General features: G+C 36.6%; 3 protein-coding genes across 5 annotated transcripts; all 3 read right to left on the bottom strand.

Moving 5' to 3' along the window:
- Positions 1-312: 312 nt before the first annotated feature.
- Positions 313-6,037, bottom strand: LOC140790584 (ADP-ribosylation factor 1). The gene is made up of 7 exons (XM_073140716.1): positions 5,870-6,037; positions 5,340-5,494; positions 3,853-3,923; positions 3,365-3,484; positions 1,816-1,934; positions 894-975; positions 313-564 (listed from the first exon to the last, which is right to left on the bottom strand). Exons 2-7 carry the CDS (start codon positions 5,485-5,487, stop codon positions 559-561), a joined length of 546 nt encoding a protein of 181 aa, XP_072996817.1. The 5' UTR covers positions 5,488-5,494; positions 5,870-6,037; the 3' UTR covers positions 313-558.
- Positions 6,038-6,873: 836 nt separating this feature from the next.
- On the bottom strand, positions 6,874-10,032 carry LOC140791084 (protein DETOXIFICATION 21-like). Its single transcript, XM_073141472.1, has 8 exons — positions 9,692-10,032; positions 8,649-9,190; positions 8,468-8,554; positions 8,337-8,393; positions 7,991-8,229; positions 7,779-7,897; positions 7,568-7,654; positions 6,874-7,443 (listed from the first exon to the last, which is right to left on the bottom strand). Exons 1-8 carry the CDS (start codon positions 9,971-9,973, stop codon positions 7,363-7,365), a joined length of 1,494 nt encoding a protein of 497 aa, XP_072997573.1. The 5' UTR covers positions 9,974-10,032; the 3' UTR covers positions 6,874-7,362.
- LOC140791085 (GDSL esterase/lipase At1g71250-like) lies at positions 9,967-22,692 on the bottom strand. Of its 3 annotated transcripts, none has more exons than XM_073141474.1 (5): positions 22,247-22,542; positions 21,746-22,140; positions 21,331-21,592; positions 20,893-21,163; positions 9,967-10,033 (listed from the first exon to the last, which is right to left on the bottom strand). In XM_073141474.1, the coding sequence occupies exons 1-4, from the start codon at positions 22,500-22,502 to the stop codon at positions 20,916-20,918; spliced, it is 1,161 nt and encodes a 386-aa protein (XP_072997575.1). In that variant the 5' UTR covers positions 22,503-22,542; the 3' UTR covers positions 9,967-10,033; positions 20,893-20,915. The 3 variants fall into 3 exon arrangements, with proteins under 3 accessions (XP_072997575.1, XP_072997577.1, XP_072997574.1); XM_073141476.1 differs by lacking the exon at positions 9,967-10,033 and adding an exon at positions 19,152-19,336; XM_073141473.1 differs by lacking the exon at positions 9,967-10,033 and having other exon boundaries at positions 20,624-21,163; positions 22,247-22,692.
- Between the last annotated feature and the right edge of the window lie 175 nt (positions 22,693-22,867).

Raw genomic sequence — 22,867 nt, forward strand, 5'->3', positions numbered from 1 at the left:
AGATTTATGACTACGATAAGCAAGCGTGTAAATGGAAATTTGCCTCTAGCTCCAAACAGCACGACCGAAAGAGCTTTTAAATGGTGCCGAGCGAGTCGTGATAAATAGTGTGACCTCGTTAGCTTCCTTAACTAATCAGATACGAGAGATGAGAATACCCGCAGCTTATGCCTCAACTGGCCTTACGGCAACTCATAATCGCGCATACTACTAACTGTGCAAATCCACGAGCAACAGAAACAGCTACCAACCAAGCACCACTATCCAAGATCTATCCCACAAAAAAAAGGGGGAAAAAATAATACAAGGGACTAAACTCAGAGAGAGAACAAGTCAAATTGCTACAAAGATAAAGAGGTTTCCAAAGTACAGCCGTGCAAAAGGAAGTTTAGAAACAAAGCTGAAAATGATCCATGAGCAACAATCTGATAGCTCAAAGATTGAGCTTCCACAAACAACAAAAAAGTTTGCACCTAGTATATATATATATAATATTTATAACCAAGTGATATATCCAAAGCTTTTCTTGTACGTCCTTTGAATCCCCTCCTTAAGCCTTCAAGACTGATTCACAAAATAGAATTAGTCAGATTTCATGTGGTCCACTTGAAACAGAAAACCCAACAACTAGGTGCAAGAGAATCTCGTCAAATTCTCAGGCAAAGATTCTTGGCAAGAGCTGTTCTACAAATGCACTCATAATGTTCTCACTTTTCAAACGAGACCAAAGACAGATTTGGCCTAAAAACTGATATATACTGTTCAACGAAGTTTTGAAAATAACATAAAAATAAGCTTATGTAGCTGTCAGATTATTGCATGCTAATGTACTTTCACTTGAGTAGGAAGTGAATTATCATCAGAAAAATACGCGTATAGACAAAGATACAGACCTTGCTGGCAATGTTGTTGGAGAGCCAGTCCAGACCCTCATACAACCCCTCACCAGATGTAGCACAGGTGCTCTGTATGTACCTGCAGAACCCCCAAATCAAGATATTCAGGATATGCGGATCAGTTGTGTTGCAAGTGATCTTAGTTCAGTATAGGGCATGAGGACAAGCCCCATTATCCGCAGAAATTTGAAAGAACATTAAATCCAGATTTTTTAACACTTCTATTGAATTCAACAAAGCTGAATATTTGAATGCTATATGACAGACAATAAGTAGCATTCTACAACAAAAGGATCCAAAAAAAAAAAAAATTTCTAAAAAAAATATTAGGACTAATCTGGCATCAACTTGCAAGTTCTTTTCTTACTATTCTGGAAACAGAAGCAATATTTTGGAGGAGAACGTTTATTTAACCTCAAAATAAGAAAAACAAAAAAGTGCAGTAAGCATAGGGATAACATTAGCAGCAGCAGGATCACTACGAAGGACACCTTCAAACAGGAAAAGTCTAAGTACTTCAGCTATGCATACTTTTAGTAATTCTTTTCCAGGTGTCTCTTGATTCTCAACTCATGTATGTGCTTAAGTTCACATGCAAAATCACAAGAGGCAGCTACAAGAAAAAGGTTGGATTGGAAGCTTACTAAATAAAGATACATAAATTTCCTTGTTCATAAAGATTCATTTCCTGTGTAGACTATATATAATGATCTTGTTCAAAGATCAAAGAATCTTCAAGAAAAACTTGCTTAGATCGATATGAATGTCTAACATCACTAGTCCAAGGACATAATGTATTACGTTAGGAAGATTTTACTAAATAAAGGAGCTTCAACACATTGAAACATTAAATGAAAGAATGTGTTCAAGCAGCTACTATACTCAGAGATTCTTATATGATGGAAAGCTTGTGGCATACCAGTGTCGCTGACGCAGGGAATGCAGGCCAAGCTTGTCAGTAATTTCAGCAGCATTCATGGCATTGGGAAGATCTTGCTTGTTTGCAAACACAAGCAAAACAGCATCACGTAGTTCATCCTGGCACAATTTGAATAGAATAAAAAAGTGATATCCAGGATACATCACAAAAATTACAAAATGGTGATGTAGATGAGAACAAGTATTTCATAATTACCCAACTAACATTATAATTAAGAAAAATAATCTTTATTATTATTATTGTTGTAGTTGTTGTTGTTGTTACTATTGTTTAAGATATAGAGTATGGATAGCTATGCGAATGGGCATCAAGGCAGTGTTCCCATGCCACAATCATGTTATGCTGTTCCCACTGTCACCCACATCAGAAATGCGCATACCAGAGCAAGTGTCATGTTAGGATCTATGAAGAAAACACCTGTGTTGTAGCAGACTTACCGAGTCGGTAGTCACTAACATGCCGTTGCAGTCATCATTACCCAATTATCAGCAACAATTAGTATGCATTAGTGAATCATAATTGAATCTAACCAAGCGGTCCCATATATAGCAATTGGTGTACACAAAATCTGTAACTTTTGTTTTTTTCCTTTTGCTAAATAGACATTAAACCATACTTGATAGTTGATACCATTACAAAATTAATCTTTGCTAATATATGTTGACTCAAGATCTGCATACACAAACTAGTCTTCCAAGAAAAGCTAAATATGCCGCTAAGTCGCTAACTTGATAATATGTTCATTTTCCTTTTAGATGATTGTCGTGCAGGGAAATAAACATTGTATATTATCATGAGTTGGACTAAACATTTTATGTTTCATATTTCCTAAAAGATTTAGCAACGTTTTAACAATTAGCTGCACCTAGAAAATGCATCACAAGGTAGAGAGAGAAAAGGCGACAAAATTTTCTAATATCAGGACAGGTGATTTTGCATCTCGACAAAAATTCAATGCTACAAAAGTGTTAAATATTTTTACAAAGACCTAAGGCCTCATTTACTTTAATTGTAAAATAAATATTCCTTTTTATTATTCCCAAAATTAGGTCTTTATTCTAGGAATAATTATTATTATGTTTACTTGTATTGTAGAACAAGAGTAACAATTACTTTTGATGTGACATAGAGTGAAGAAAATAGGTGGAAAAAATGTATTTTATTTTTTTTATAAAATTACCATAAATATTTTTTGATTTGATATAAAGTATGATGGGATGGATATTAACATTAAATAAGTAATTAGGTTCATGGTGGGTATAAGATGTAATTTTATGAACAATATTCATATTATAGAATATGATTATTATGATGTTTAGTTGTTATTCTGGAATAATAAGTTGTATTTCAGAATAAGAAAAAAGTTATTCCAGTCGTGAACCGGGTAAAGTTTCTAGTCTAACCCTATCTTTGTGTTCTACATGCCAAAGTCATAAAGATTCGGCCCAAGTTATTTGGGTCTACCATATTGTATAGATGAAAAGGGAATTTAAAAATATGTAGCTTGTCAGCAATGATAATGAATTACCTCATTTAGCATCCTGTGGAGTTCATCTCTGGCCTCAACGACACGGTCTCTGTCATTGCTGTCAACAACAAAGATAAGGCCCTGAGTGTTCTGGAAATAGTGCCTCCATAGAGGTCTGATCTGTTTCACCAAACATGGACACAACAAAATATCAACTGCTGGACCACATAATCAGTTAAATGACATGAAAGAGAAAGATTTTCAGTAGTAGTCATGGACAACAAAATTCATCACTACGTAAAGAAAGATGCTGCAATTTCTCCTTAATATAGTTGTAAAAACTGATATTTTTAGAAGCAAAGCAGTAATTAGAAACTAATAATTTCTGCCCAAAAAAATATCAATATTCAACTTCTTAAGCACAGGGAATAAATAGGAGGTAGATAACTTGAAACAATGACAACATTTAAAAAATTTCTGTTGAACATGCAGTAATATCCACCTTATCAATCTAAAGCTTACTATCTAGGAAGATAAAATGTACATACCTTGTCCTGGCCACCAACATCCCAAACGGTAAAGCTAATGTTCTTGTACTCCACAGTTTCCACATTGAACCCTGCATTTGAACCCAAAAGATAAAAACATTAGCAAAACATTTGCAAGACATTCAACTTAGTGTATGTTCCAATTATGTGCGAGTCCAGAAATAGGTAAAGGAAATCAACCAACAGACATCTCAAGGAAATTTATCTCAAATATTCAGATAATATCAAGGACAGCTTAATCCTAACAGAATACAAAAGAGCCTGCAACATATGTTCAAAATATGACTGATTTTTAGATGTAATATTGTTTAATATTTTTTATGAAAAATAATAGCACCTTCAAACTATTCACAGAAATAAGTTCTCTTTCCTTATCATTTGTTACCTCATTAATCTCTGCCACATCATCATCTTTCCCCACCCCTTCCCATCTCTCTTTCTTTTCTTCCCTCTTTCTCACCTAACCAAAACCACCCAACCAAAAGGTCTAAAACCAAAAGGTCCTTTCCTTACTCCACACCAATCTCCCTCCCTTCCTCCTCTCCTTCCCATTTCACCATCCAATTGACCTACCCGCCACTGTCATTCCTCCTCTACTGTCACACGTTGCACACCATTACAATGATTGCCATGAGATTAGAGAGGGAGACACCTAGGCATCATTTTGGAGGGGAGGGGGAGAGAGAGAGAAAGAGGTGGGAGAGAAGAGACGGTTTTGGTTGGGCGGGATGGAGGAAGAAGGGAGGAAAGAGATAAAAGATGAAGAAGATGGTGACATAGCAAAAAAGAGAGTAAACAGTTTAAAAGTGCTATTAATTTTCATATGATCTCTGAACATTGAACAACAGCTATCAATTTATAAAATGTTCATAAGCAAGGAGAAAAGCCTATCAAGAAAAGTTTTGTATAATTACCATCAAAATAGATCCTTCTTTCCTGGCAAAAACATCATCCACTGACCAAAAACTTTCATTCCACTAGAACCCAGATAGTATGCCGCCATACTTATAATATCAAAAGAGATGCCGCTAAAGGAATAGAGCTACACAGCAGGTCATGCAAAACGATGCTTCCACTTGAGACTCATTGTTAAATCAGCCCAAACAGAAACGGTAGGAAAATACTTGCTCAAGCCATACGAAAAGTCCACCTAAATGATCTCAATGTATTGGAACAGATACCTCCACGTTCCGTACAGAATATTTTCTATAGCGCAATTAAATGATTCAACAGAACCGACTTACATTAATTAAAGTAAATAATTAAACCTCGTGACATACTAATAATGGACCCCAAGAAACTAATGCCTCTAAAGTTTCAAAAAACCAATAATCGCAAATCAAACAGCAATATCCGAGGAGAGATCATCGATACATATAACCAAAAGTTCACAAAAATGGAAGATAAACTATACTAAAGCTGAGAAATGTGTGACAAAACATCATCGAGCAAAAACAAAAAAGACGAAAGAGGAATCAAGGGTTCACCTATCGTCGGAATGGTGGTAACGATCTCACCAAGCTTGAGTTTGTACAGGATCGTCGTCTTACCAGCTGCATCAAGCCCAACCATCAAGATCCTCATCTCCTTCTTCGCGAAGAGGCGGCTAAACAGCTTCGTAAACGTGAGCCCCATCTTTCCTCTGATCTCAAAGAATAAAGCACAAATCAACCTCAGATCTACACAGATCCATACAAACCCAAAGTCAAAAATCAAACAATCCACAATCCAAACCTCGAAACCCTAGACGACCGATCCAATATTTACGATTTCAAGAGAAAAATAATCTAAGATCTAAGAAGAAATGGATCAAATAAGTCGATCTATCAAAGATCCGAGAACTCGATAAAGAAACCCTATGACCTACAAAGAAATGGATCGAATTAGATCAAATCAGGGGAAGGAAGCGAGCGATCGATCGATGAAAGATCCGGCAACCTCCCGAGAACAACGAGATGGATCTCCGATCCGCGAAACGATCGAGATGATCTAAATGAGAGATCGCAGAATTCATTACCGTATATAAACCTTCTCCTCCTTCTTCTTCGCCTCTCGCTTCCTTCTCTTCTCGGAAATTAGAGGAAAAGAAATGGAGAAGAAGATGAGTGGCTTAGGGTGTGCCCCGAATTTATAAGGGGGAGAATGGAAGGAGAGCAACAGGGATCGAATAGGGTGCTCCGCGTCAACCTCACGCACATGCGAGAGCCAACGCGGCACGTGAGAGATCATGGCACGCACGAATCTCGAGGGGGGAGTAACGGTGCGCGTTGGTGTTTGTGGACTTTGTGGCTGTGAAATGGAACGAGTCAAAACTCAAAATGATAGGAGGGAATCCGGTCCGGTTCAACGAACTGGACCAGGAAAATGGAACCTTCCAAACTCTCGTATCTACCGACGTCCTCTCTCGCTCCATAGCTTCAGACGAACGCTAATAAATTTAGCATTTTACACAGCATTGAAGAGTTTTACCAATATACTTTAAACATAAAATGCTAACCTCACTAGTTTTTTTATTCTTGTTAGGGTTCTTAATTTATATTTATATGTTAATTTGATTGGGACACTGTTAAATTTTTATTTTTCTTTAATAAAAATAATATAAGAAGTGGAAGGAAAATATATTACTCTCTAGCAAGAAGCTTTAGCTTGTTACTCAAGGAAGTAGTTGTTTCTTGACTTGAAATTTTGCTATAAGATATCTAAGCAGATGTATAAATTTGCTTAGGCCCTGAGGATTTAATCATTATCTTATTCTAATACAACTTACAAAGAGTTTATGCTTCATAAACCAAGGAACCTAAAAGGAAAAGGCTAATATATATGTCAGCCAAGAGAACACCAAGGTGATGAAACAAATAACAAATATATATTTTTGTTATGTATTTAAAAGGTGCTTAATACTTAATGATCTATTGCTCAAATAAAAAGTATAAAGACTGTGTGAATTATGAGAGAATGCAATATTAATCTGAACTAAATCCTAACAGAACTTCATTAGACAAACATTCAACTCCAACAGCATAGTTAAGATGCAGATTTTATCTTTTATTCATGAACACAGTATAGTATTCTTGGAGTGACAGAAATACCATTGTAGTGAGTGATCTGATATTTTTCTTGGTACTGAGACTTGATCATGGATCCAATTTTACCAAGTGACAAAGGGAGAGAGATAGCATGCTTCATACTCGTCTCCTCAACACTGAAACAATTCTGAAAAATTACAACATTGCAGCCACCACCTGAATCAGCAGTTGCTTGATTTGAGCTCATCACCCCAAAAAAATAAAAATAAAAACCATAAAATTTTATCTCATAGATCAGGAAATGGGGGCCATAGTAGAAAAGGCCAGAAATTTCCTCTAGGCAGTAAGCAGTGTGATAGGATGAGAGGAAGCTCCCATTGAAGCCGAAAGAAATTATCGTCAACAAATGAGAGAGCAAAGAATTCTAAACTTGCTTCAGACTTGCAAGCCCATATCCATATTTTGCCTCTCTTAAGAGTGTTAACTAGGGATTTCCTCTGCCACCATTTGATCTCCTTGCTTGGTCCATATACCACTTTTTTAACCGCTCTTGCGAGATAATTACCTGCAAAGCATTCACATGAAAGAAGAATAATTAGTACCTGATAAATTCTGAAAAGATACTACTTCCATAGGAGATGAACTCTTCTATTTCTTTGAGGTTTCTAGGAATGCTTTGCTTGATGTACCTGCTTCTCCCAGTCAGTCCTCATTGTGATAAATATAAGCACAACTGTCTGGACTAGTGTACCAATCAGCATTCCAATCCAAATCCCCTGCAAGCAAGATAAAAAAAAAAACCAATTGACTTTCTGATTTGGGCTTTAAGAACTCCTGCTATTTTACTGGCACCTTTAAGATGCCAGCAATAAGTTGATTGAAAACCAATTTGCTTCTCACCTTGACATGGAAGCCCAGCCAATAACCCAACGCAGCTCCAAGAGGAATCCCAATTACATAGTAGCACGTTATGTTTACATAAGCCACCACACTCTGCCATCCTGCGCCAACCGCAACGCCTGCACATCGTCGTAAGATTTAATGAGATTGATTTCATTACTACATCATAAGTACATGTATTTGTTTTCCAAGAATTGTAAGAGTAACTACACCTGAAAGCACTGGTTGGATACTGTTGAGCAGCAGAGAGAAGGCTAACAAAGGAGAAAGGTCGCTGACGGCCATGGCCACTGCAGAACTCTCCGTAAATATGTAAGCAAGTTTGTCGCGGAACACCAGAAACAACATGAAAAGGACTGCTCCGATCGTAAAGGATGTGATCACGACATTGATGATGGAGAACTTCGCCTTTCTTGCACTCCCTGCTCCAAGTTCATTCGCCACGCGCACTCTATCATCAGAAGACAAAAAGATTAGAAAAGAAAAGAAAAAACTTTAGGAGAAACAATCATGTGCCACTAATTACAAGTAAGACTAGTATGGAGTAGTATAATTTACCCTGCCGCTGCCAAGAAGCCAACCGAGATCATCATCTCCCATCCGTTAATGTTAAGGCTAGAGAACAGAAGAAAGTTAGTAATCGATTAACCCTTTTAACAGACAAGAAGAGAAGAGAAATGGAATTATACCAGATGGAAAGAGCATCTATAGCAACCTCAGCATTCTTCATGTGACCAGTGAGAAGAACCAAGATGGTGTTGTACCAGAGCTCCAAACTGAAACAAAGGAATTAGAATTCATTCTAAACTCTTGTGCCATTCTCCAATTGCTTAACAAAGAGGAGGCATAAATATATATACATATATGTACCAGAGCATGACACCAGAAGATAGAGAGAGCTTGATTATTGCACCAAGATCCTTAAAAGCAGTCCATGAGAAGCCTGTCCAAGTCTCAGGACACCCGCCGAAGAACACGAACGCGAGTTGGCCTAACACCGGGATCCACATTGCCAAGATCATCGAGCCCATCACGCCGGCGAGGCCCAAACCGAGCTTGATGGTCATGAACCAAGAGAGGAAGAGGTGGAGGGCGAGAGTTAAGACAGCCAAGTAAGTGATGATCACGTTCTTGCTCTGTGCTTGGAGGTACATTTGGAGTGTGAATGCCCACACGTAGGAGAACATGACAGGGATGAACCATAGAGAGATCACACCAGCCATTGATGAAATTGACTCTTCCTGGCCGAGTAGTCTTAGGATTGGAGTTGTGAAGATGAAGATGGGGAGGATTACTAGGCTGCATGTGAACAAGATGATCCAAGATCTTTGGAGATAGATGCCAAGCATGTGGTATTGCTTTGCTCCATAAGATTGACCACAGAGTGTTTCTAATGCACTTGCCATCCCCAGCTGAGAAGAAGAATACATAGAGCTTAGTATATATATATATATATATATATATATATATACCTCAAAGTGCTGAATTTGTACGATTACAAACAAGAGACGGCATTTAATTATATAGTAAATGATTTACTCACGCTAAATACTTTTGAAAAACGTGCATCAGCCCAATATGCCACTGAAAACCAAGTTAACTTGAACTCTAATTATTTCTCACCTTTCAGGTGGATACTGAAAAGCCTATAAGGTGTAATTAAAAAGTAAAAAAGTCAACTTTTTAACTCGGATCCACATGCTTTGTTTGTGGTGAGGAAAAAGAGAATTAGGTAGGCAAGTTCATTAAAAATCACCAGCTACGACTTGATTCATAAATAAATATAATTAACAAATAGCAGAAGAGGATATGGACATAAAACACATTTCTTCTTGGCTAATCCCACTTAGCTACGTGCCATGATGCTCGCTTACAAACGAAAGAAAGAAGAAAGATGTATATATTGGATATACCAAAATGCCATTGGCGAAGCGGACGAGAACGGTGGAGACGATGGCGTAGGCGGCGAGCTCGGTGGGGCCGATGTGGCCCACGAACGCCTGGCTGATCACCGTCACCCCGAACGTGGAAAATCGTGTGAAGATCGACGGACCGGCGACCACCCACAGCTTCTTGTTCTCCTCCCACAACCTCCTCTCCAACTTCTCCTCCTCCGGATCCTCCTCTCCCTCTCTCCCCACCAAATCATCCACTCTCTCCTCTGAGAGAAGCTTAGAGTTCAACTCCCCTTCCATTCTCTCTCTCTCTTCCTAAGCTCTAAGGCCTCTCTTCTTCTTCTTCTTCTTCTTTGTGGTCTGTGAGAGCCGAGAGAGGGGGGGAGTTAATAAGGCGGCACGGGACTACATTACTGAGGAGGGTAGTGCCAAATGACTAAAATGCCCTTTTGGTACCTACCACCAAACAACTAACGAGGCAATTAAAATACTCAAGGCTATTTAAACGAGTTAAGCCTGATTAATTAGATCAGGTATGTGTTTATCCGGTTATCATCAGACTCATCTCAATTTATATATACATATATATAATACATACCAAATAAAATTTTAACTTGATTTACAAATTATAAACTACCAAGCATTCAATTTAAGTTCGATTCAGATTTAAACTAAAATTGATTTAAACTTAAACCTATTTATAAATTCAAGCTAGTATTAAAATGAACCTATCTATTTTCATTTAATATAATCATATAACATTCTTATAGGAAAAAAAAAATAGTAAGTTATGAGATTTTACCTAGCCATGTTCCACCAGTTTAGCATAATAATAATACTAATAATAAGCTGGCCTTCGATTTACACCCCTAATATCCATGAGGAAGGGCAGAATCGGAAATGGAAAGTGCGAGGTGGGGCTTGTAGTTACGTGCTTAGTTTTTGTCGGGGTGTAAAGTGTTAAACGGCGAGATACGATGAGTGGAGCTACGTGGAGGAACGTGAGAAGGGGTAGGATGAGAGGACGTTGAACAGAACAAGCGTAAGTGGTTAGGTATTTAAATGAGAAATATATATATATAAAAAATCAAATTAAAATATTGATATAAATTTTTAAAAAAATAAATGTGAATTACGAAAGATAAATATAGAGTACGATTCAATAAAAAAAAACTCTGGGAATCCACAAAACATAACTGAGAAAAATAGAGAGAGGGTTCGGCCTAAAATAGGGTACATAATTAATTATAGTACGGCGACCTAATTGAGCTTCTTTAAATAAAAGCCATCATAAAAAACTTGTAATAGTAGAGGTAATTATAATTTACTCCAGGTGGGTGCGGGTGCGGCTAAGTTTGCAAACTGATATGAATTTTTGTTTCATTATATTTGACTAAATTAGATATTAAATTTAAAAATTCTTGTTAAATAGAAAGTTACAAAGAATTAAATAGAATTTCTTACAAATCTAAAATAATATTAATCAAATTTTAAATAAAAATATTATAATAAAAAATATATTTATTATATATTTGTCATTTGAAAACAATAATTTCTTATTAGATGTAGTAGTCGATTCGACAATGTTTTATTTAGAGTGCAGTAAGATCTAGCAAATATCATCCTATTATTTTAAAGTAGTCAGAGGGAAAATATTTCGCCCAATATAACACTGTTTAAATTATTTCTAAATATTTATATTTTTGCTAATTAATACTATATAAAAGTTACAATCTAAAACAAAAAATATTAATAAATATATTAGTTTGTAAATATAATAAAAAATATTAGTTTCTACATAAATTACTCTCTCAGAAGTATTTATATATAAATAAATCACCCTTTTAGATAACAATTTATTGATGATGTACATCGTTTTATAAGAGATAGTAATTTGTTAATATGAGTTAAAAAAAATTACAGTGATATATTTTGGTAATTTATCTTGGAAATAGTTGTCTTTCACTAGAATTAATTAGAGATCATTCCTATAGTGGTACAACAGTACTTTACTCAGGAGCAAGTCGAATTTCTTGCATCCAATAGAATAAAATTTATGTCACGATCCATCAAGTTACACAAAATAATCATCATCGAGAAGTAAATTAATTTGTAAGTCAAAGATTTATCTAGTCCCAAGGAGACGTAGGAAACCCCCATCTATAGATCAACAATTTTTTGGCTCACTGAAGGCCACGTAGCATAAGTTATAGACAATAATAGGTGAAACTAAAGCACGTAATGCCCTCATATGGCTCTATTTATTATAATAAGATGAATGCTTTTGGACTTCGACAGAACTACCTAAAACACCCACTCATTCATTGGCAAAGGTTCACAATAACAAATAGTATGAACTCACACTTCTCATATCTTGTTTTGAATATGATTGAAGATTTGAAGTTCGTCTGGTAGAAATGTAAGAATAATACATGCCAGTAGTGAGGGTTTCTTGTTACAAAGGATATATTTCTATGCTTTACAAACACTATAGAGCAATTTTTACTAAATAGATAAATAAATAGAGCAATTTTTCATTTTTCATTTTTTTTTTTGCCAAGAGGGACTTTGAAGAGTTTTTTATTATCAAATTAATCATATATTTTTTTTATCAAAATAAATTACTTCTTAAACTTATTATCAAATAAAATCTAATTTACTAGCCGTAATAAAAACGCTGAACTAATTAATAAATTATCTCTAAGAAAAAATGATGATCGATTCAGTATTTTTATTTAATTCTAAAACACTGAACTGCGTTTTATATATATAAATATTTTTAACTTAATCTTTCAGCAATTAAAAAAATTTGCATAAACTGATTAGCATTTTTAAAAATACTAATAAATTTAATATTTTTTATTAAGGCTACTGTGAATCAGACTCTATTTAATAATAAAGTTTAAAGGGTAATCTATTTTAGTAAATAAAAAATAAAAAATGTGGCTAGTTCGGTTAAAAACTCGACTTTGAACTTTCATCCCGGAACTTGGAAATGTACAACACAGACAACACTGCAGGTTCTCGTGGTGGAGGCCCACATCTTCTGACCAATTCAAGTGATTTGAAAGACGATAAATTGATCCCGCTGTACGACCTAGTTGTGTTTGGTGGGATGAGAGGAAGGGTTTGCATCAACTCTTCTATAACTGCATATATGTATTGAGATATGTGATATCATTGCTAGAAACTTAGGCACCGCCTTTAATCTAGATAGCGATTGGATTAGCTACGGTTTGTGTTTGTGATGTGCTTTTGAAATAGTTGGTTTGCTAGGTAGTAATTACCCTCTATTGTGTGGTACAGATATGGTTAATTTTGTCTTGTTTGTATAGGGATTATGAAATTTTTTGTTGTCAGTGTGTTGGCTTACCTAGACAGTTTGTTTTTTTTTTAAATTGTGATGGTCTTTTTAAAAATTAGCTACAATTGGATCTACTTTGCTAGGAGCTAAGACAAATTTATGACTACTGTGTCTTACCTCTACCACCATTTGGATGGTTTGGAAGACCTAAAATAAAATTTATTTCAAAGATATAAAAGCAAAGTATGATCATAAGGTATGGTATGATAAACGATATGATGTGCAATCTACTTCCAACGAGTAGGGGGTGTTAAAATAAACGACCGGCTGTTTGCGCTGGATCTTGGCCAGAGACCTCTCCGTCCTCATCTCCACTCCCCTCTCAATCTCCATCCCTTTCCATCTTCTCTATCAATGTTGCGGAGATGGATGGGATCTTGGTAACATTGCAGACTTCAAATGTCTCTTTAGATCTCTCATCATAGGCATTGGATTTTTTTAGATGACTTGCGATCGAGGAAGATAAAAGAAAAATATTTTAAGGGAGGAAGATTAGATCTTGGTGGAAAGGCTTTCTTTTCTTCTTTTTTTTTTATTTTTATTTTTTATAATCTTTGCTCTTAAGTATATAATAGTCATTAGGTATATTCGGAGTTTAAAGAAAACATTGTAAAAAGGAAAAAAATTTAGAGCGACCATAAAAATCAAATATAATTTAAGAGTGAAGATGTAATTAACTCTAACAAATAAATAAATGAAGCAATTTTGTGGCCAAGAAAGTGGTTTAGATTTTGATTAGTTTATTTATAATCTAAATAAATTTGTCTATAACTTAAATAATCTATGCACGATCAAATAACATATATAAGCGATTTAGATCAAATCCGGCCCGTTTGCCACCCTAACACCCAACATGACATACATAGAAAGGAGGCAAACACACAAATCTAGAACAAGTATAAGTATTTAGTCCAAACACCAACTAATTTCCAGCAAAAGATAAAAATAAGAGTGCAATGCATGAGGCTTTTGCTTTTGGTAGATATACACAAATTTATCCTATCATTTGATCCACACAAACAAAAGGATAAAATCCCTGCCATTAAAGAGACTGGATGGCTTAAATTCATTATTGATTACTGTTGGAATAATCGAGTGATTTGACGCAAATAAAAGATAAACGGAAAAGTCCTTGGTGGTACCTGCTGTTTGCGATAGGAAGGTGAGACTGACCCACTGCTACTGGTAAATATTTTAAAGTGAATGCATGCCGTCTCTCTATAGTAGCTCTTATTGAGAATATTATTTTAGTTTTTTAAACTATTTTTTTTTATATCTTCACATAAGTCAATAGCTTTGCAAATTAATTGACAAATTTGATAAGAATCTGGTCAAATCAGATTACATCAAAAGAAGAGAAAATTGGGCTCAATGGATTAAGTCTACTTATCTTACTTGTTTATTTGATTTTAGAAGATTATGATTTCATTTAATTAATTAAAATCAATTCTGTGTAGTTACAAAAAAATATTTATAAAATAATCATAAAATATTTTACAAATATTCAAATAATATCAAACGAGGTGGATAAGATCGCTAACATCCAGATCTACAACTTTTGTATTATAACTTCAAAATATATCTACGGCAAAACGATGGATTAATCCGAAAAAGAAAAGCCGATTTAGTTAGTTAGTTAATTTTTAAATTTCAAATAAATTAGATAATTCCATATGGATCCGATCAGCTAAGAATTTTTAGACATGAAAATAATCATCGAATTGAATGGAATGAATCTAAATTATTTTTATCTTCATAGGAGTACATAGAAGTAGATTATAATCATAGATCACTTTCAAGCATCCAAACCCTAGCCATCTCCTACCTCCAGTAGCCACCTTACTACACGACCGTCCACCACCCTTCGACAACCACCACAACATTGAAAATTACCTTTCTACTCTCTCTAACTTATCTCCACTATTTTATTTTTATCTTTTTATCTCAACCTCCGATTAAAGCAAAATCAGAGCCATTAGAACCCTACCTCACGAGGTTACCTTCATCTAAATTTTTATAATTTTTTTATGTCCAAATCGGTCATTGATATCAAACAATTTATTTTGCCCCAATGAAAGTTAATTAATTCATTTTTTCAATATTAAAAAAATTAACATGAAAAAAATCAATGAATGCAAATATATGATAAATAGACTATTTTTCTCAGAAAACTTCTGTTACAAATCGGCTTGATTCGATTCGTAGCAGTTCTACACGAGATTTGGGATTCGTGAGTGAAAGCATAGATTCCTAAGTATAGGATGGAGGTAATGATAGAGTAAAGGCAAGTAGTTGATGGAGGTGGCTCGGCAATAGATGATGGTGGTGGTGGTTTGCAAATGCGATAGATGGTTGAAGGCTATGATTGACCTACAACTGTAGTAAAAACCGTATAGGAGATAAAGACGGTTAATAGAAAGATTCACCCACAATCCAATTTAGGCTCGAGTCTAATCTAGGCCTCGCGCAAGGGCTGATCTGTTTAGGCTTTGGCACATTGCTTATGGGCTGAGATTGTCCTTTAGATCGATAAGAAACTTGATGGGCAGCCATAACCAAAGGATTGGGCCATCAAGGTATCAGATCCTCGATATTTTTCAAAGCTTCAATGCCCTCAATCAATGGCTCATGTGGCGATTGGTGATGGTTGACGACCACTTTGGGATTTCTAGTTGTCGGTGTGGGCAACAAGGTCTCCTTTGATGGTGATATATACCTCGGTGGTCCTTCATCATATTGTAGAGGTGCCCTTAATGCAGGTTCAACCCATGTTGCCATGGCTTGATCTAGTTCGATGGCTGCATTTGCTCTCATCTGTGTGCCACCTTAATTATCTTCCCCAAGGTTAGTATGATCAGGTATACGCCCTGGATGACTTTGGTTTGTGTCCATAAGGATCGCCTTGATCTCCAACAATATTTGTGCCATAAGCGCTAAGGTTTACGAGAAGTCAAAAGGGCCTTTAGTCTAATCTCGTGAGCTCTGTCGAGATGGCGATCGTGACAGAGCCGTCTGGTCCATCTCCATGCCTTTCTCGCTTGTTTGCTTTGCTGCTTTTGATCTTATGGTAGTCATGACGGTTCAATTCGTAGCAATTCTGCACGAGATTTGAGATCCGCGAGTGAAGGCATGGATTTCTAAGTATAGGATGAAGGTAATGATGGAGTAGATGCCGAGTAGTTGATAGAGATGATGGTGGTGGTGGTTTGCAGATGTAAATGCAATAGATGGTTGAAAACTATAATTGGCCTACAATTTTGGTAAAAACCGTAGAGACGATTAAGATAAAGAGATGAAGAGGGAGAAGTAAGCCTGCTCTACGGAACTAAGAGGACTGGCAGCAAAGGGAGAGACTATGCCAATGGAAAAGATTGTAATGGTTAGTGAAGAGGGAGGAGGGAAATGTAGATGCTTGCGGCCTAGTTGAGAGAGATGCTAGAGCAAAAGCCAATTAATCTTTCATTCCAAGCATGACTAAGATACAAGCCATAAGACCTTATTTATAGATATTAAATCAAAAAATCTAAAACAAATTTATCTAAACCAATTTTCTTTATTTTCTCGGATTAACTTTTTGATTTACTGCAGATGTATTTCGAATCTAGAGAAATCGTGAATATTAAAATTGTAGATGTAGATGTTGATGATCTTATCCAACTAGTTTGATATTATTCGAATATCTATAGAATATTCTACGAATATTTTCCCAAAACTGTGCAAAACTAAATTTAGCTAATTAAATAAAATTTTAACTTACTAAGGCTTCAACTAAATCAAATAAGATAATTAGACTCAACCCATTGAGCCTAATCTTTCTTTGATGTGATCTAATTTGACCCAGTTCGCATTAATCCACCATGCTTTTGACTTGCGGATTTATTCTTGAGGGGCCAAATTCAAGGACATATTCGAAGAAATTCTGACCGTCGGTCGGAATAGTTTGTGGATTCCGAACAGCTATGATGGCTGAACCTAACAAGATAGCAATTACGAACCAAGAAGTGATAAGTATGGTGTCAATAAGGAATCGTCGGGCATTTCTAGATATATTACTCAAGAATCGCCACAATACACCCAATCGATTAGAATTGAGGAAATTTTATCGCTATTGTCACAAGCATACTATTCATGGTGAAATAAAGAAATAGATCGAAGGGTAGTAGCTATCTGCTCTTCTACTGTGAGAGGGGCAGATTGGGATTGTTTAAGCAACTCGCGTACAACAAATTTACTGAAAAGGGTCATTGCTTGATCTTTTTTTTTTTTAATTTTAGTATCCTCTTTTTTGGATTTGGACTAGAACACATACATCAAAATTGCAGTCTACAATTTGCATGAGAATGAGATAGATTGTTTCGAATTAGTCATTAAGGATACACAAACAAAGTCGGATCTAGAAAAGGTGGTTTAACCTGAAAAGTACTCTATTGAGGTAATTTTGTTAAGTTCATAGTCTATCGTACATTAAACGACTACAATAATACAATTTGTGTATGTATTTGTCCTCAAGGTGTCCATGGTGGTTCCCAAACCTTTTGTATTTGTCGAATCGTTCCTATCAACATTCAAGTCAAGTCCAAGAGTGCAAGACTTGTAGAGGAGGCTATGGCTCGACCAAATGTAACACAATGTAGCCCGCTAATTTGTGCTTGACCAATTCATCCAAGGCTAAGATTTAACTCACCCACAATCCAATTTAGGCTCGAGTCTAATATAGACGTCACGCAAAGGCTGATCTGTTTAAGCTTTGGCACATTGCTTATGGGCTGAGATTGTCCTTTAGATCGGTAAGAAACTTGATGGGCAGCCATGACCATAGGATTGGGCCGTCGAGGTATCAAATTCTCGATATTTTTCAAAGCTTCAATGCCCTCAATCAATGACTCATGTGACAATTGGTGATGGTTAACGACCGCTTTGAGATTCCTAGTTATCGATGTGGGCAACAAGGTCTCCTTTGATGGTGATGTATACTTCAATGGTCCTTCGTCATATTGTGGAGGTGCCCTCAATGTAGGTTCAACCCATGCTGCCATAGCTTGATCTAGTTCGATGGCTGCGCTTGCTCTCGTATGTGTGCCGCCTTAATTATCTTCCCCAAGGTTAGTATGATTAGGTATACGCCTTAGATGACTTTGGTTTGTGTCCATAAGGATCGCCTTGATCTCCAACAATGTTTATGCCATAAGCACTAGGGTTTACAAGAAGTCGAGAGGGCCTTTCGTATAATCTCATGAGCTCTGTCGAGATGGCGATCTTGATAGAGCCGTCTAATCCATCTCCATGCCTTTCTCGCTTATTTGCTTTGCTGCTTTTGATCTTATGGTAGTCATGACGGTTCGAGAAATGTTGGCTTTGATACCAATTGTTACGAATCGACTTGGTTCGATTCGTAACAATTCTACAAGAGATTTGAGATTCGTAGATGGAGGCACATATTTCTAAGTATAGGATGGATGTAATGATGGAGTAGAAGCTAAGTAGTTGATAGAGATGATGGTGGTGGTGGTTTGCAGATGTAAATATAATAGATGGTTAAAAACTATAATTGATCTACAACTGTGGTAAAAACTGTAAAGGAAATAAAAACGGTTAATATAAAGAGATAAAGAAGGAGAAGTAAACCTGCCTTACGGAACTAGAGAGATCAACAGCAAAGGAAGATTAGATGCGACCTAATTAAGAGAGATGCCATGGCAAAAGCTAATTAATCTTTCATTTCAAGCATGCCTAAGATACAAGCCTTAAGATCCTATTTATAAAGATTAAATTAAAAATTATAAAATAAATTTAACTAAACTAGTCTTCCTTATCTTTTAAGATTAACTTTTAAATTTTCTGTAGATATATTTTAAATCTGAAAAAGTCTTGAATATCAAAATTGTAGATCTGGAGATAAGATATTATCCAACTAATTTGATATTATTTGAATATCTATAGAATATTCTGTAAATATTTTCTTAAACTGCACAAAGCTAAATTTAGCTAATTAAATAAAATTCTAACTTGCTAAGAATTTAACTAAATCAAATAGTCAAATAACATAATTACACTCAATTCATTAAGCCTAATTTTATATGATGTGATCTCGCATCAACTTCGTACAGCTCATCGTACCAAATGCTGAACAAACCCCTTATATATTTATTATATTTGTATTTTTGTCTCTTCTTTTTATAGTCAAAAGTGGAAGAACCTGGAAAAGCTTTCAAGGCACGCAGAGGTACCCCTAGGCCTGAAAAAAAGAAGCCTAGTGCTGTCTTACATGATTCACTTTCACTCACCCGTACTTTTCTTATCTACAGAAAAAAATTTAAAGAGTTAAAAGCATTCTTGTACGACATCTCTACAACGTGATATAATTCTATTAGGACAAATGATTGAATAAGAAATATATATTTTCTTCTAATCTTACTATTAAAATTAAATAATACTAAATAAAATTAATCGAAATTATATGAACAGAAACTACTAATTATTTTGTTTAACCGTAAAGATAAAATTAGTCATATTTTATTTCTCTCTCTTAGTTATCTTTTTAAAAAAAAATTTGTAAAAATTAATGCTTCTATTATTAATAAAATAGTTATAAAAATAAACAATAAAAAATACTTAAATTTTAATTCTTTTATTAATTAATCTGGTCACATATGTAAAATATCTTATATACCTTTTAATTTACTAACAGATTAAAATTATTTTTAATTATATTTTAATAACTAGTTAGTATTGAATGATTGATCTTTCGTTGGGTATATCGGGTTAACTACACTCTAACCCCCTAATTTTCACTTTCATCCGTTACGTTTTTATCTACAACTTGACCCTTAACTATTTAAAATCATCAAATTGGCACTTTTCTCCGGTTTATTGTTATGATTTCTAACAGAAACTTGTTACATAATCTTATTATTAGACAAAATGTCCTCTTCTTTAACTTATTATTATCTTCTTCCTTCTCTTTTTTATGTTTCTTCTATAGTCTAACCATACATATAACCTCACAAGTCATTATCACTAATTCCCCTAACCTTTCAATCTCTCAAATCCTAAACCTAGATATAAATTTCATCACCATCGCAAACCCCTACAATTTTCTTTCTATTTCTCCCAGACACTAAAATATAAATCACACCATCAATATCAAATTCTATTGCTAACAACCTTTCAATAATCCTTTAACTCATCCTTACAATCGCAATGATCTTCAATCACAGTGATTATATTTATCATGGGTGTCGATATTTTAGGAGAATAATATTTATTTTATAACTTTTATTAACACCGTCAAGGACCCTATTAGTTATCTCTAAGTCACAAAGTAATCTTTCCGTAACAAAAGTTATATTCATTATTATTTAGCTCGTAAACCATAAGAGGTAGATTGTTGATTTTGATTTGTTACTGATGCAAGATTATCAAGATAAGTTTCTAACTCACCCTTATAAATTGTCCACAACTCTCATCTTACTTGAGATTTATCCATATGATATAATTTCCTACGCATGACACTGACAATATTTCTAAAGGCCTAGTGACCAAAATGACAACTGTCTTTTCCCTCTCGCATGGTCAAAAGAGTTATATAGACATCACAAGGCATGTCGCCCAAGTTGGAACTAACAACATGTTCCATGATGGGCTTTTGACTGCAGGCTTATTTTATTAGACCCAATACTAAAGTAGAATTCTCATAAAGGAAGTACTTTTTTCACTCCTCAACTTTTCGATGACGATTCTTGTACTGTAACTAATCCAAAAGTTCTAATATAAATCTAGAAGAAGAGGCACACATGTAAAGCCAGTGATCCTATTCATCTAGAAAGTAGCAACAAAGAAGGAAAACGTTACGTACCGTTTCCTTCTGGCCACTGAGAGCTATCCTGCAATCCCATGGCGAGCCAATTGCTTCAGGAACATAGGCTCGCAGATGCTGAGCTGGCGCTCCGGTGATGGTGGCCACCACATCCAATTGGCGAGCAGAGCGTTGACGGCCTCTGTGGTGCTGTAAAAATCCCACCATACGTGCTTCTGGGGCACATCACATTCCATTTCCTTGGCGAGGCATCCTATCATCCCCCCAAACAGGCCTAATCCACAGCATGCTTTCCTCACGTTCTCGAATCCTGCAGCATAAATTTTTATTCAAGAATACACAGCCAATGAACGTAAAGTTGCTCAATTGTTTAGATAAGTAGGGACTTATCCGAGCATAACAAGTTGACAACATCCGATCAAGATCAAGCTCAAGCCAGAGTTATCGAGGTTTTAGATATCCGGAGTAAAATCTCACCGTAGATCCCAGGGTTGGAAATGATATTCATCACCCCTTTATAAACATCGCAGAAGACGAACTCGGAATCGGGTAGCTCTGACCGCAGCTTCGCCAGCCTAGCCGCCAGCTTGGCGTTGTACCCTTGGATCACCTCGTTCACCTCCTCGTCGCAATCCAGCCCATCCAACCTGCGACGTCCCTCCCATAGGACACGTGGCGAGCATCCCAGGGGGCCCACCCCCATCACTGCCACCCTCCTCACGTCCGCCTCGTACAGATGCTGCACGAGGAAGAACGAGTCTGAGAATTAACGGGGTTATAAATGCATGAAAAATGGGTTTAAGAGGTTTAAGGGGTATAGATTTGGACTCTATGAGAATAAAAGATCTAAGAGGGGTATGAATGCAAAAGAGATCATGAGGCGAATCAGTACGCGGACGGCGTAGATCATCCGGGCGACGAGGAATCGAGCGAATCCCCGCCGTCCGTACTTGGGGGCGGAGGCGTCGGACTCGGAACCGCGGGCTAGGAGGCGGAAGTAGTCGTCGGCGCCGAAGGAGAGGAGGAAGAGCGCCGAGGAGGCCACGTGTCGAGCGGTGGCGGGGCCCGCCTCGATCTGGATGAGCTGGATCGTCTCCGACACCTGGCGCACCTGCTGGTTTAGGCTCTGCACCAAGAAGTAGCCGCCGCCGCCGAAACTGAATCCGGCTGCGGCGGAGGAGACGATCGTGCCCTGCGCCGAGCCGTAGTTGACGCCGCCGTACGCCGCCGCTGCCGAACCGTTCAAGCCGTAGAAGGGAGGGGGGCGGGAGAGGCGCATCAGATCCGCTGCGATGGCGCCGATTTCAAGAATCAGGGGGTGGAGAGAGATAGGATTGTTACCAAGTATTGGGGGGAAAGTAGAGAGAGATAACGAGAAAGGGGGTGTGGTTACCGATCAGATCGGGGAGGAGGCGGTGACGGGAAGCGTCACAGAGGAAGGATGAGGAGAAGTTGAGGGGAAGGAGGGGATAGAAGAGGGTGTTGTCGCCGCAGTTGACGGAGGAGTCACCGAGAACGAAGAGGGCGGTCGATGGAATTCGGGAATCCACTGGATCCGGCGCCGGCGCCGGCGCTTCTCCGACATAAACCGCCACGGGGACCAGAGGAGGAAGGAAGAGGAGAAGGAGGCGGAGAAGTACTCGCCCCATCTTTATATCTCTCGATCAATCGATCGAGTTCTGGAGGGAAATTCACTCGTTTGAATTTATAAGCTGAGCTATATTTTGGGCCGCGGAGGGAAATAGATATTTACTAGCACGATCTTGTATAATCTCAATTATTAACCTATAAGAATAGTGGCATAAGCCAAAAAATTTAGACACCATTTCTGTTCTACTTGATATAGTCATATAGCTCAGTTAATCATATAACTAATTAATTATATATATATATATACTTTCTGTCACATCTTAGAATAAATCTACCAGCTAAAAGTGTTTACCAGTTTATAAGCATCTAGCCATTAGATTGTGATCTATTAATTTGAATTTAATTCCATTACATATTATAAATT

Source organism: Typha latifolia, chromosome 6 (genome assembly GCF_019914945.1).
Source record: "Typha latifolia isolate L0001 chromosome 6, TyphaL0001v2, whole genome shotgun sequence".
NCBI classification, from domain to species: domain Eukaryota; kingdom Viridiplantae; phylum Streptophyta; class Magnoliopsida; order Poales; family Typhaceae; genus Typha; species Typha latifolia.